The sequence below is a fragment of the Lineus longissimus genome, chromosome 11 (genome assembly GCF_910592395.1).
Source record: "Lineus longissimus chromosome 11, tnLinLong1.2, whole genome shotgun sequence".
Taxonomy (NCBI): domain Eukaryota; kingdom Metazoa; phylum Nemertea; class Pilidiophora; order Heteronemertea; family Lineidae; genus Lineus; species Lineus longissimus.
In genome coordinates this window covers 15062939-15078630 of record NC_088318.1, presented here as the reverse complement: position 1 = coordinate 15078630, position 15692 = coordinate 15062939, and the positions used below count along the sequence as shown (strand labels likewise).

At 39.1% G+C, this 15692-nt stretch overlaps 1 protein-coding gene across 1 annotated transcript in view; it reads left to right on the top strand.

Annotated features, from left to right (window-relative positions):
* LOC135495301 (mucin-2-like) overlaps positions 1 to 15692 on the top strand; it is a 93891-nt gene that overhangs the window by 62057 nt on the left and 16142 nt on the right. Inside the window, exons 57-69 of the mRNA XM_064783765.1 lie at positions 2154 to 2340; positions 4234 to 4263; positions 4541 to 4675; positions 4844 to 5163; positions 6994 to 7180; positions 7683 to 7712; positions 11202 to 11497; positions 11871 to 12048; positions 12749 to 12778; positions 13118 to 13407; positions 14167 to 14332; positions 14878 to 14916; positions 15248 to 15537. Coding sequence (XP_064639835.1) covers positions 2154 to 2340; positions 4234 to 4263; positions 4541 to 4675; positions 4844 to 5163; positions 6994 to 7180; positions 7683 to 7712; positions 11202 to 11497; positions 11871 to 12048; positions 12749 to 12778; positions 13118 to 13407; positions 14167 to 14332; positions 14878 to 14916; positions 15248 to 15537 — 2178 coding nt within the window. The remainder of the gene's footprint in view (positions 1 to 2153; positions 2341 to 4233; positions 4264 to 4540; positions 4676 to 4843; positions 5164 to 6993; positions 7181 to 7682; positions 7713 to 11201; positions 11498 to 11870; positions 12049 to 12748; positions 12779 to 13117; positions 13408 to 14166; positions 14333 to 14877; positions 14917 to 15247; positions 15538 to 15692) is intronic.

Here is a 15692-nt window from a genome sequence, read left to right as displayed (position 1 = left end):
TTTAGTTACCGGTGATTCACTTGCAGTTAAAGGGACAATTATATTGTCAAATTAGGTTAGTTTGGAATATGAGTTCGGCTAAGTTCATGGTGATGGATAGGTGCCAGCATCTAGGTAACTGTACATATATTTGCTGTTATGGGCATAAATAGAGGGACTACAAGTGCAACTCACTTGGACTTTTATCTTGTGACATGGGGATTGATAAGTTGCGCCAAAATGACGAATGGAAGGTATCCATGTCATATATTGAGGTAAACAGGGGGCGGAGACCTGCACCACACTTAGAGTAAATCTAAAATCGAACCCATGACCGAAGCACTACACCACCCCATTGAGGAGTAACTATCAAGAATTGTACCTAAACGAACGCACCACACCATCACATTGAGGAAATATGTCCAGATTCAAACCTATGGCTTACGTACTTGAGGAGTTAATCCCAAGAATCGAGCATATGGAGGGACGGCTATTCTGTGGCCGTGTTGGCCCCAAATCTATTTTAGGATGACCAAATGGCGGGGTCAAAAATAATGGTCGCTCCCCCATTGCGCTCGTTGCTTTCTTTACGCAAAATCCAGTGGGCCTTATGGTACTACGCATTTGAAAGCTGTTTAATCGATGAATCATATTGTTGCCGACGGCGATGATTTGTTCTGTTTCTTGCTCAGGCATAGACGCAACACGCACAACGGTCGACAGGTATAAGCCAGTTTATTAAAGTAACCAAGATATATAAAGATACAGGTCACGTGATGATTAGTAAGCTATATAAGGTATATGGTTAGTATGGTTAGTATAACGAGTAATCTATATCATAATACTATAAGGCGGCTCGCTAAAGTGCCATTTGGGGGTCGTGTTTCGTCTCGAAATTTTGCACGTTTGCAGGTGATATGTTATCCTGATGCAACGTCATGTTTATTTTCGGAAATTTACTTCAGCGGAGCAGTAATGAGGGATTTTTAATCGGACACGGTCAATTCTCCTTACCACTCACGGAAGCCAAGCCATTGCTGTTTAGTTATGCCGGGGATTAATGAATCACCTGCACTCCCTGTGGGGTGACTAACACTACCTGTTGACCTGTTGAACGGCTGGCTGTAGGGGGGTGATTGGAACAGCCTGTACACGTGTTGACCTGCTGAACCAAGGTTAATGTTATTTTCAATCCACGATTGTAGGTCACCTGATCTTCGAGATTTCGCGGGGAAAGAAATTGTAAACAAACGTATGTGCGCAGTTCAAATGTAAACAAAAATGTATTTTTGGTACTTTCGGTTGCATGGTATGTTTATGTGCTCACCACAGCTCTCAATACTTGATCTGAAGAGGCGCGCTGAACCTGAAATGGCCTTATCAAGGAGCTGCTCACGGTGCTGAACCTCTAGCTTGCCTGTCGAGTAAGTGCCTTGCCCGAGACCTGGCTACATGTAGGAGGAGCACGCATTTTAAAGTTATAGTAGTGATAGTGCAATTGGTTCGAGCCATTTGGAGGCGGACATGGCCTATCTGGGTAATCCTTCTTCTCCGTATAAAAAGGCGCATATTGCTGACTAAGGAACGAGGCATTGCCTCATCATCTCTATCGGACCAACTGATATACTTTTATATGCACGCATACAGCACGCCACAGCTAGGTCCGAGTCTGTGGACAAATGGTTGGTTTAATTTGTCTTTTTGCGGACTCCAGCTTGATATTGTCGGAGCGAATTCAAAGAGACTGGACAACATGGGTTCCTTTTGCTGAGTCACTTTATTTATTCATACTACACATAAGCAAGCATGTATACTACACATAAGCAAGCATGTATACTACAAGTTACAAACTTAGTATAGGTGGCAGCACCAATCAAGTCAGCTATAGTTTGTTCCGAAATAAGAACCACACTAAAGTCTACAACATGTCTCTTCGATATGGCTCCTTTGATATTGCATTAGATGTTTATTGCAATTCAATCTATTCAAGGTATAGCCCATTTGAACCTGCCTGCGCCCGTAATATATATCATAACATGATTCCCTGTTTAACCGTCGATAAATGCTATAAGATTAGGTGTAATGGCGTCTGTCTATATTTAGGTTCAGTCTTCAAGGTAACCAGGTGATCTCTGTCCCGCCATAGTTTCTAATTGTTCTTTATATTGTTTCAGGGTTCAATAACCCGGCAAAGCCAGCCAGGTACTGATAATAGGTTCAGTAATGATACTAGAATCAAGTTCAAACCAGGATCAGTTGCGGTAGTGGTACAGATTGTTGTGTATCCTATTGATGAGTCTGACAATATCGAACTACAAGTGAAAATCAAGGTGTGCTTAGAACTGGGATCAACTACCACAGGTAAACATACATGATATTAATTGTATAAACCAATATCATAGAGAATATCGTACACCTAGATGCAAAGGTGTGTTCGATGGCTACAGATGAAGTCGGCGGTGAGCCATAATAGTTACAACTATAGTCATTCCTGAATAAAGGGGATATCATCTTAAACAGGAAATTGAGTTAGCCAGGTTTAACAAAGGTATGCTAGATTTATGGAAATTTCAGAGAACAGTCATTTCAAAGATTTAGTTGAAAGAGAAGTTACACTTGCGTCCGGGGTGTGGTAACACATCTATCCATTGCAGTATTTGCAATACATGTATTTTGAACTAAAAACCCTTTTGTTCACATTCACTGTTACTGCATTATTTACTGGAAAGTGACATTTTGTTAAAATTCAACGCTGCGAAAACAGCTGATCTCAATATCTCTTGACTCTGATAACTGTACATTGACGTACATTGATGTACAGTTATCAAAACAACAACGTTGTATTATGATATTTTAATTGCAGGCACAACTACTCCTCCAGTCACAACTACACGTAATTTAGTTTTTTGCAACGATTGGCAGGAGCATGGTTGCCCATATATGATACACCCATGTGATTAGTATGAAATTAGGGGCCTTGGTCAGGTTCGATTCAGTGATAATTATATTTCTCATACAAGCGACAATTGTTTCGATGTTCTGTGAGATAGGAGATGCCCCTATTAGCGACTTCATCTAACTTAATATAACCCACCGGGTCGGTCCTTTTAAGGTCAATGGTCAATGGATATGTTTTACTACAGATTTTCGGCATTTCCCGGGAAGTCTACTACATATCTTCAGCATTTCCCGGAGTCTAACGCAGACTTATGGTATAATGTGATATGCAAGTTACCGTCACCGTCAAGTTTCATGTCTTTAATACTTGGCAAAGCTCCTCGAAGGGGTTGGCAGGCAATTATCGTTTTCGCTGTCTTTTTTAGCGGAAATTTGCCATAGGAGCAATCTTTGCTGCTCTGGCCACTATTATTTATTGAATGTCGGAATGAGATATAATGTAATTTGAAACTGACATGACATGTCCAATTGAAGATATACCAGAGTAATCTAATCAACAAGCATTTTGGTGTCGAATTTGGATTTTCGTGACCACGAATTGCCAATTAGTGCCCCAAGGCTACTCTCTCTACCACAAGTATCTAGAGATAAAATAAAACTTATGGAAGAACGAACTGACAGTATATTTTATGCTATTAGGCTGCTACTCTTTTATGTGGCTTCCATTTTGGAGGTTAATATTTCTAAAACAGCTTTAGCTTGGACTGATAAAATGTGATTTTCACGCTTTTTTGAAAGTGTATGATCTCACGATCACAAACCACTGCAAAAAACCTGAAAGATTGATTCATTTGGTTGAAAACAACCTGCAAGAACAGAAAAATGATCACTAAAATTAGTGCAGTCAGCCAGAAACACCTATTGTCATTGAGTGATCTTCATGGCTGCTTAAACCATTAAATTGTTGTTTTTTTAATTATTTCCCACTCAACAGAATACAAAAATACTAATTGACGGGTATTCGATACTTAAAAACTAAGGAATATACTCTCTGGGAGTATTACAGATCCGAGCTGCAGCTATACAGCGCTCAGGACTGACATTCATAGTGTGCCAACTCTGCCAGCTAGGTACCCATTTACTCCTGGGTGGAGAGAAGCAAGTAGGGTTAAGTGCCTTGCTCAAAGACACAAAGACGAAACAGCAGTGACCCTTCCGAAAATCGAACCCACGACCTCCTGATTATGAGCCCGGTGCTCTAACCACAGCGCCACTTTAGAAAATGAGATGAAGCAGCAGCATGTTTGCGACCATGTTAGATTTACATGACTGATCAATACTTTCTTATTTTTATAGCCACCACTACAACTACAACCGCCGCTACAAGTAAGTGTGTTTTCCTCCTTCTAACCACAGATCGTAGCATCTGGTATCAGAAATTTAAATATTTCGAACTGATGGACCAAATTCAATGCGGTTTTTAGCATATCGTCAGACATTGTTTTTTCTAATCATATACTACAACAGGAATGTAATTGCAAAAGTTTTCCATTATGTAATCAGCCAAATAAAGCTACGTTTGCACTTTAGGCACGGTATGTTGTTTCGTTCCTATTCATACCTGAGTAGCTTATTTGTTTCTCCTACTCCTACTCCTTCTCAGCATCAGTTTCTACAACAACCAAGTGCACGGAGTATCAGTGCAATACCGGAGAGTGTATTAAGAACACTTCCGTCTGCAATGGCGAATTTGACTGCCCAGGTCGTGAAGACGAATACGATTGCACTTCTGTGACGAGTACGTCTAATTCTGGTTCCACCCCCCCCCCCCCCCCCCAAGAAACAGGAGTATGTGTTCCCTCGTTAACACTATCTTATGCAGAAGACATTGTTTATGTTCACTCTAGTTAGGGTGGAAATCATTCCCCATTATGTAGGACACGGTCACTTGTGTTTATCCTTTCAGCTACAAGTGTGCCGACGACAACGATAACGCCTTGCTTATCCGTGTCTGCCATGACAAACAAGACTCTGATTCCAATTGAAAACATCAATATCAAATCGGATGGAAAAAATGAAACCGACGATAAGAAAAAGGAGGCCATTCGGCCAGGGCAGAACAAAGAACCATTCAAGGGCAAGGGTCCGATTGAAGTTACCGTCGTTTTGAGTGAGACGACCGCGAAAGAACTTGACCTGATTGTGCTGCTGAAAACAGTCAACGTAAAATCCTTCTCAGTGCAGACAAGAAAATTTCCGACCGACTCATTAAAGGACATCGATAAAGTAAGTTGCCCAACATGTTCGAATGTCAAAATAAAAGTGTGCGAGTCCGACTATACGCCTCACTATTTAACACACACAATTAAAATTAGGAGTAAATTTCAAACTAATTTGAGTAGGTACGCCATTAACCATCTCAGTGGTAAAAACAACTATTTATTATTGGTTGATAATTACTATTTTTCTCAGTTGTTTTTTTAGACTATTTCGAAGTACAGTAGTAAAAATAGCTAATTTCTTAGTCGGTACAATAGTTACTACCAGTATTAGTTGAAAATTACTAATAAATAGTTATTTTTACGACTTAATTATAAGAGTTCATTGCACGCACATGTACATTGTACGAGTGTCACTTTGCTCACCCTCCCCCCCCCCCCCACACACACGCACGCACACGCACGCTCCTCGACACACTAACACACGCACGCACCATGCGCGCGCACACCTCTTTTTTCGAAAAGGTAAGTTTTAAAGACTTCAGTCGCCTAAAAGGTGTCTAAACACAGGTATCCTATCATTCGATCCTTGAGCACCCCACAGATAGAGGTTTTCATAGTCCATCAGCTTAGGCATTAAGGTATGGCTTACGAGACTTTGCGCAAAGAAAGCAACGCAACGCAACGCAACTTCGGAGTGCAACGGTCCCCAGGTGTATTTTCCTATATTCAATACATAGTCTGGTCATCCTAGGATCGTGGTTACATGGGGAGTTATCATTGGAAAAGTAGGCCAAACGCATGCTGGAGTCGATCAAGCTAGCACACATAACTCTAGCACACAAGCCATGATATAGAATTCCAGTACACATAAGGTTACACATAAGGCTGTATAATATGGACTGGCAGCCGCAGCGATGGAATACTATTTTTAGTTACCGGTGATTCACTTGCAGTTAAAGGGACAATTATATTGTCAAATTAGGTTAGTTTGGTATATGAGTTCGGCTAAGTTCATGGTGATGGATAGGTGCCAGCATCTAGGTAACTGTACATATATTTGCTGTTATGGGCATAAATAGAGGGACTACAAGTGCAACTCACTTGGACTTTTATCTTGTGACATGGGGATTGATAAGTTGCGCCAAAATGACGAATGGAAGGTATCCATGTCATATATTGAGGTAAACAGGGGGCGGAGACCTGCACCACACCAAGAGTAAATCTAAAATCGAACCCATGACCGAAGCACTACACCACCCCATTGAGGAGTAACAATCAAGAATTGTACCTAAACGAACGCACCACACCATCACATTGAGGAAATATGTCCAGATTCAAACCTATGGCTTACGTACCTGAGGAGTTAATCCCAAGAATCGAGCATATGGAGGGACGGCTATTCTGTGGCCGTGTTGGCCCCAAATCTATTTTAGGATGACCAAATGGCGGGGTCAAAAATAATGGTCGCTCCCCCATTGCGCTCGTTGCTTTCTTTACGCAAAATCCAGTAGGCCTTATGGTACTACGCATTTGAAAGCTGTTTAATCGATGAATCATATTGTTGCCGACGGCGATGATTTGTTCTGTTTCTTGCTCAGGCATAGACGCAACACGCACAACGGTCGACAGGTATAAGCCAGTTTATCAAAGTAACCAAGATATATAAAGATACAGGTCACGTGATGATTAGTAAGCTATATAAGGTATATGGTTAGTATGGTTAGTATAACGAGTAATAGGTAATATATATCATAACATGATTCCCTGTTTAACCGTCGATAAATGCTATAAGATTAGGTGTAATGGCGTCTGTCTATATTTAGGTTCAGTCTTCAAGGTAACCAGGTGATCTCTGTCCCGCCATAGTTTCTAATTGTTCTTTATATTGTTTCAGGGTTCAATAACCCGGCAAAGCCAGCCAGGTACTGATAATAGGTTCAGTAATGATACTAGAATCAAGTTCAAACCAGGATCAGTTGCGGTAGTGGTACAGATTGTTGTGTATCCTATTGATGAGTCTGACAATATCGAACTACAAGTGAAAATCAAGGTGTGCTTAGAACTGGGATCAACTACCACAGGTAAACATACATGATATTAATTGTATAAACCAATATCATAGAGAATATCGTACACCTAGATGCAAAGGTGGGTTCGATGGCTACAGATGAAGTCGGCGGTGAGCCATAATAGTTACAACTATAGTCATTCCTGAATAAAGGGGATATCATCTTAAACAGGAAATTGAGTTAGCCAGGTTTGACAAAGGTATGCTAGATTTATGGAAATTTCAGAGAACAGTCATTTCAAAGATTTAGTTGAAAGAGAAGTTACACTTGCGTCCGGGGTGTGGTAACACATCTATCCATTGCAGTATTTGCAATACATGTATTTTGAACTAAAAACCCTTTTGTTCACATTCACTGTTACTGCATTATTTACTGGAAAGTGACATTTTGTTAAAATTCAACGCTGCGAAAACAGCTGATCTCAATATCTCTTGACTCTGATAACTGTACATTGACGTACATTGATGTACAGTTATCAAAACAACAACGTTGTATTATGATATTTTAATTGCAGGCACAACTACTCCTCCAGTCACAACTACACGTAAGTTAGTTTTTTGCAACGATTGGCAGGAGCATGGTTGCCCATATATGATACATCCATGTGATTAGTATGAAATTAGGGGCCTTGGTCAGGTTCGATTCAGTGATAATTATATTTCTCATACAAGCGACAATTGTTTCGATGTTCTGTGAGATAGGAGATGCCCCTATTAGCGACTTCATCTAACTTAATATAACCCACCGGGTCGGTCCTTTTAAGGTCAATGGTCAATGGATATGTTTTACTACAGATTTTCGGCATTTCCCGGGAAGTCTACTACATATCTTCAGCATTTCCCGGAGTCTAACGCAGACTTATGGTATAATGTGATATGCAAGTTACCGTCACCGTCAAGTTTCATGTCTTTAATACTTGGCAAAGCTCCTCGAAGGGGTTGGCAGGCAATTATCGTTTTCGCTGTCTTTTTTAGCGGAAATTTGCCATAGGAGCAATCTTTGCTGCTCTGGCCACTATTATTTATTGAATGTCGGAATGAGATATAATGTAATTTGAAACTGACATGACATGTCCAATTGAAGATATACCAGAGTAATCTAATCAACAAGCATTTTGGTGTCGAATTTGGATTTTCATGACCACGAATTGCCAATTAGTGCCCCAAGGCTACTCTCTCTACCACAAGTATCTAGAGATAAAATAAAACTTATGGAAAAACGAACTTACAGTATATTTTATGCTATTAGGCTGCTACTCTTTTATGTGGCTTCCATTTTGGAGGTTAATATTTCTAAAATAGCTTTAGCTTGGACTGATAAAATGTGATTTTCACGCTTTTTTGAAAGTGTATGATCTCACGATCACAAACCACTGCAAAAAACCTGAAAGATTGATTCATTTGGTTGAAAACAACCTGCAAGAACAGAAAAATGATCACTAAAATTAGTGCAGTCAGCCAGAAACACCTATTGTCATTGAGTGATCTTCATGGCTGCTTAAACCATTAAATTGTTGTTTTTTAATTATTTCCCACTCATCAGAATACAAAAATACTAATTGACGGGTATTCGATACTTAAAAACTAAGGAATATAGCTGTAATTACTGGACAGGTTTAATAATTATGAGACTTATATAGACGGGTATTCGATACTTAAAAACTAAGGAATATACGTAGCTGTAATTACTGGATCAGGTTTAATAATTATGAGACTTATATAGCGCTAAATCCAACTGGTTTCAGTCGCTCAAAGCGCTTCACATCATTTCCCCTAGCTATTGGCTTGTACATTCTTGGTTCAAGCTCTACTCTCTGGGAGTATTACAGATCCGAGCTGCAGCTATACAGCGCTCAGGACTGACATTCATAGTGTGCCAACTCTGCCAGCTAGGTACCCATTTACTCCTGGGTGGAGAGAAGCAAGTAGGGTTAAGTGCCTTGCTCAAAGACACAAAGACGAAACAGCAGTGACCCTTCCGAAAATCGAACCCACGACCTCCTGATTATGAGCCCGGTGCTCTAACCACAGCGCCACTTTAGAAAATGAGATGAAGCAGCAGCATGTTTGCGACCATGTTAGATTTACATGACTGATCAATACTTTCTTATTTTTATAGCCACCACTACAACTACAACCGCCGCTACAAGTAAGTGTGTTTTCCTCCTTCTAACCACAGATCGTAGCATCTGGTATCAGAAATTTAAATATTTCGAACCGATGGACCAAATTCAATGCGGTTTTTAGCATATCGTCAGACATTGTTTTTTCTAATCTACTAGAACAGGAATGTAATTGCAAAAGTTTTCCATTATGTAATCGGCCAAATAAAAAATCCTCACAAAAAAAATTGTTTTTTATTTCTGATTGTTTTGGAGTTTTTTATTCGAATGATAAAACATGAAGTTCTAATATCTTGGTCTTTAGATCATTAAAATCGACCAATCGGGACTCTAGATATAGAAATTTTAAGAGAGCGCACTTAGATCAAAACAGTAGGCGTAAATAGGTGTGTTCCATTGTTGGAATTGCAAACCATTGTGTTGTCTACACAGTGCGTCCCATAAAATTGCATTTATTTGTTATATTTCCACCATCGCTTCTTCGATTTTGATGAAATAAAAACTAAAGATCTTAGAATTAATTGTGTGTTCTGTCATTTTAGGGCGATGTTTTTCAGTAAAAGTTAGAAATCAATGAAAAAGTTTTTGTAAGAGTTTTTTAAATGACTGATTACATAATGAAAAACCTGTGTCATTACATTTCTGTCATAACGGATTATTGGAAAACAAAATTTCTAACAATATGCTAAAAACCGCATTGCATTTCGTGCCATTAGTGTGGGAAATATCGTTTGAAGTAGGTGTGGATGTTAATATGAGCTAGACTGTACAAAGTGCACATAGTAACATACAATTATAACAATATTACACACACATGAAGACCATTGGTCATTGGTCAATTTCAAGTTTTGAATTTAAGGTCGACTTTTGAATTTCGAAGTCAAGTTTTGAATTTCGACGTCGAGGTTTGAATTTCGAAGTCAAATTTTGAATTTCGAAGTCCAGTTTTGAATTTCGAAGTCAAGTTTTGAATCTCGATGTCGAGTTTTGAATGTCGAAGTCAAGTTTTGAATCTAGAATTTCGAATCCTGGGCTTTCGTACGGTATACTGTAGATCACGGGTTTATAGGTGAAGTCATTTAGCCTTCTGCCATTTTGAATGTTAATGATTGATAATCCTAAAATATTGTACATGTATTTCCTTCCATTCCCACACAACTCAAACATTTTCCATGCTTTTATTTTTAGCAACTACACCAGTAACAACTACACCATTTGAAACTACCACAACACTAGGTAACTTTTTATTTATCTCTCAGTTCTATATAATTGTTTTGATTGCCCATATATACGGCTTTTTGATATTTTCTGCTTGCATTATATTTGAATATAAATTGAATACTTCACAGACGGCAACAGGAGAAGAGGCCACATGGTCACTCTTTGTTCCAAATATTAGACGTGTGGCTTTTAACTTCAGTTGGTTTGTTCTCCTGTTCGATGTTGTTCCAAATATTTTGCAGCTCTAATATAGAAAAAAAACGCGTTATTCATTATTTTTAGCACGCACAACTACTGTTGCGAAAGAAATCGTACTACGCGAGTGCACGCGGAGTTCTGGACTTCATGTCACCCGCTAATTCGACCCTACTTCATTTCCGTTTTCGTCGCAGTAGCGGGGTTATTGAGTGTCATCATTATCTCAGGCAGCGCGTCGCCATTCATTAAATAATGCGTGTTTTATATGAACAAGAAACATTGTTTAACTTTAGAAGAAAAGATGTTGGAAATGTTGATTTGACCTCATCGATTGGTTGCATCACGAAATTCCCTTCCTCGCATGGAAAACATTTGAGGTCAAAATCAGAAATGTGAGTCGGCTGACTTTGCGTGGAAAATATCCATTCCGCTTAAGTGTTGCATCACATCAAATATATATGGAACAAAAACTATTTTAACTTTTCTTTCTAGCGGAAAATCCTTGCTTGGAGGTAGATGGCATGACTACGCCGTTGATAATTCCTGACGGATCAATAACGATAACTGGTGCCAAAAATGAAGTGAAATATTTGAGACCAAATCCGCCATCTAGCAACCCAGTAAAGGGGCTCGAATCAAGCGATGGCGCCAAAACCATCACTATTACCATTGCATTTACCCCAAAAATTGTTCAGTTGGGATCCTTATCCTTCGCTAACATTGAAAATATCGATAGTTTCAAGCTGACAACGGATAGACCAGGTGAACCTAACAAACCAGTCGGCAAGGTAGGTTTTATGCTTTTTTGACACTTTGGATTTCATATGGATTTAAAGAGGAGGAATCTGAACTGGTCGGTTCGCGATAACTCATCCAGGTAGCTTTTTTATGCATAGTACGGTATTGCATTGCATGATGTACTATGAGATCCTATCCATATGCTGCTCAAACATGAAATGGCAAGAAGATCTGTTCTTCTCCACTGTCTATAGAAAAGGGTGGGTCTTTAATGGAAAAATTATAGTGTGAGACACCCGCACTTGATACCAGAGGCTTGATTAGCTCTACAGTACAGCACCAACATACCAACACCAACACCAAGAACAAAACCTTAATAATGACTAAGACATAACACATTACTATATTTCTATATTTCTATAGGATGATGTTATAGGGCCAGACAAGCCTGACAACACCAACACTTTTGAGTCCACCGCGACTGCTGTTTTCAACGCAGGGACACTTGTTACTAGGATAACTATCACGGTATTCCCAGCTGATGAAAGCAAGCCATTCTCACTGAAGTCGAAACTGTTTGCCTGCTTCGAGGAAGTGACAAGTAAGCATATTAGGTCATATGATTAAAGCATAGGATACGTTTTACTTCTGAACGGCATGGTGTATTGCAAGATGTTTTCAGTAAAAAGATTTATCAGTCTTTGTTCTTATTACCCTATGATACCTCCAATACGCTAGTGATTATGAATTAACTCATATTGTTACTAGTGAAGTAATTTGATCTTTAGTTTACATCCAGCATTCTAGATCGATTGTCTTCTTGAAAGACCCTGAATTTGAGATAGATAAAACTGATAGTCAGACAACAAACACTTGCCAACCATTCCGGTCAGAATTGAGGATATATATGATTATTGGGACTGCTCTCCACTCAATAATCAATGAGACAAACAGAGTGCATGATCAATAAAGCATTCGACTCAAAGCCCGATGAATTGTCAGGTTTCACAACTCTTATGAACAGCTAAGAACGACGAAGCAATTTTTTACTGGACTTTAAAAATAAGAACTTCTCGATTCCTAGTATAACATAGACGTATAACGAGTGTCGGATGACACTGCACGGGCCTCTGTAGTTCGTACTTCGTCGTTCGTTGGGGTTGCAAAACTTGTCTAGTATAACGATCTTCATCTCAGGAAGTCGCATGGAGCAGAATCTCCCTATTTCAAGTGGGAGTGAGACACACTTGACGTATCAATTTTGTGGCAAGTCACTAACTGTGTATTAATCTTCTTTTAAGCTTCAGTTTCAACGACTACTGTGACAACCTGTAAGTCAGATTAAATTAAATATTTATCATTTGCTTTGGTCAATGATTCGGTTTGACCGCTGCTCGCAGACAAGACAGGTTTCGTTCCACGACTAAATTGTTGGTGTATCAGTGAACTTTGTGCAAAAGATATTTGAATTTACAATACGATTTTTTGGGCCACCCGATATGGATCAAGTCAAACACCTCTAATTCAGATAATAAGCCTCTTATCATGCCTATTACAAAATGAAAAGGATGACAATCATCCTTTTCATCACATTCATGTGAAATAGTTACAATTACATGAGGTTAGTTACTACATGTATATCTAAGAACTTTTTCCCATTTGTACCTCAGCAACGCCAGTACCTTGCAAGGAGGTAGAGGGAATGTCGTCAGGTGACATAAATGCAAAGAGTGACATCACGACTGACAACCAAGATTCAAAGCCAGAGGACCTAACACCTGGCAGTGCAAATAGATTTGAGTCAGATCAAAAAGAAACTGAGCTGATAATTACATTGGTCGAACCAGGGGAACTGCCAGTTGAGGTCAAGAAGATCGTGCTATTAAATCAGACAGGTATCAATGGCTTCAGTATCGAGTATAAAAATAACACTGATGGGAGTGTTAAACCCTTGGATAAGGTATGTATCTTTTCATCTGTCTGCAACAAATGATGTAGAATGGTCCCAGTGAAAAAAACCAAGCATTCGATACGATGGTGAAATCATTATGAGATTTCAAGGGGGTTGGTTTCAAGACCAAAGACGAATAATGAGTAAAATCGCTAAATGACATCTGCTCTGAACTCTAAGCTGAATAGCTGTTTAGCTGACTGGCAGTCTGGGCCCGCTTGTTAAAATGCCTGTAAGATCACGAATATGAATTACGAATTACAAAATAATGATGACAAAGGAACTTGCGTTCCATTTTGCAGTCAGCTCTATCTGGTGTTATTTAGTAGAAGTTGATGCTTTCGTCCAGTTCGCTGCGTCTAAGAAATAACAGTGGATTGGTGAAAGAACTTTGGATCCCGAGTGACCCGTCTTAGGGTAACGGACGTTGATCAGCTTAGAAACCAATGATCTTGTTGTATCTTTCTCGGATGAATAGCAATTTGTAATTCGTAATTTGTAATTCGTGAGATTTGCAGAAACTCGCTATTAACAGCATTTTTACCCGTTGCTATGTGTACATTAATCTGCATGTACCGACCTGTCAGTGTTTTGAAGTGTACATTGGAACCACAGTGAGCGTTATGCCCAACTGACACTAGTGACAGGCGAGGTGTCCGATAAATATTGGGAACAAGTTTTTATGCGCAAAAATGAGCAGGTAACAACAGAATGCAAGAAATCTTTTGAATTTTCAACACTAACACTTGGTACTTTTGTTTTGTTTAGAAAACGAACCAAATTCCATCTGGCGAGAAATTCGATGAGGAGGAGGAATTGGAATTAAAAGAACCGCTATTTACAAGGGTCATCAAAATTATCGTTTATCAAGAAGAACCGGACGTAGCAGTGAAGTTCTATTTGGAAGTGTTTGCCTGCTTCCCCGTAAAGAACAGTAAGTAGGGAGAGAACATAGCTGTGGTACAGATATTGGGTGGGCACTAAATACTAGTGTATATAACAACAAATAAACATGATTTTATGTTTCTATCTTTTCCACGGGTTGATATATTTGTGATAATCAGATATGACACTTCAGTTTTGCAAGGAACTTGCACAATGACATTAATATCGATTTGTCCATTGAACGCCCTACAACACAAATATCCATTTGATTTGGTTTGATGCTGCTGTCTGCTATTTACGAACAAACTGAAAAACATTATTAGTTGACTTCATGTTTCTGTCTCTCACACAAGTCGAGCACTTTGAGATTAGCAAATTTGATATGTTAATATCACCTTGAATATCTCATCTGAAAAAGAAATTGGTGTGCCTATTTCGCTTAAAAACCTCCACAGGGTGCATATTCGTGTTGGTCGAAAAAATCATAATATGTTTTTCAAAAGTTGAAAAACATTTATTTCATAGAGGAAAAATGCTTTCTGTCCTTGTCCTAGACTGAAATCTCACACAGTTAAAACATCCTCTACATTATAGCAACAACTGCACCGCCTACAACGACAACTAGTCCCACAGGTAATTATTTCATTGAACCTTTCGTTCAATAGCTTACAGAGTTTTTCAATCATTTTAGCCAATAAAGTCAATCCCCTCCATTAGCCGTTGGCTATCGGCCATCACTCGCACTTTCTTGAAAATTAATAACTGGAATGTTATTTGCTTTCAATGTGGTAATGTGCATGAATTCATAAGTAATGCAATGGGGACTATGCGCTGTCATGATCGCTTCCCCGATTACAAAATGAAAAGGATGACAATCATCCTTTTCATCACATTCATGTGAAATAGTTACAATTACATGAGGTTAGTTACTATATCTAAGAACTTTTCCCCATTTGTACCTCAGCAACGCCAGTACCTTGCAAGGAGGTAGAGGGAATGTCGTCAGGTGACATAAATGCAAAGAGTGACATCACGACTGACAACCAAGATTCAAAGCCAGAGGACCTAACACCTGGCAGTGCAAATAGATTTGAGTCAGATCAAAAAGAAACTGAGCTGATAATTACATTGGTCGAACCAGGGGAACTGCCAGTTGAGGTCAAGAAGATCGTGCTATTAAATCAGACAGGTATCAATGGCTTCAGTATCGAGTATAAAAATAACACTGATGGGAGTGTTAAACCCTTGGATAAGGTATGTATCTTTTCATCTGTCTGCAACAGATGATGTAGAATGGTCCCAGTGAAAAAAACCAAGCATTCGATACGATGGTGAAATCATTATGAGATTTCAAGGGGGTTGGTTTCAAGACCAAAGACGAATAATGAGTAAAATCGCTAAATGACATC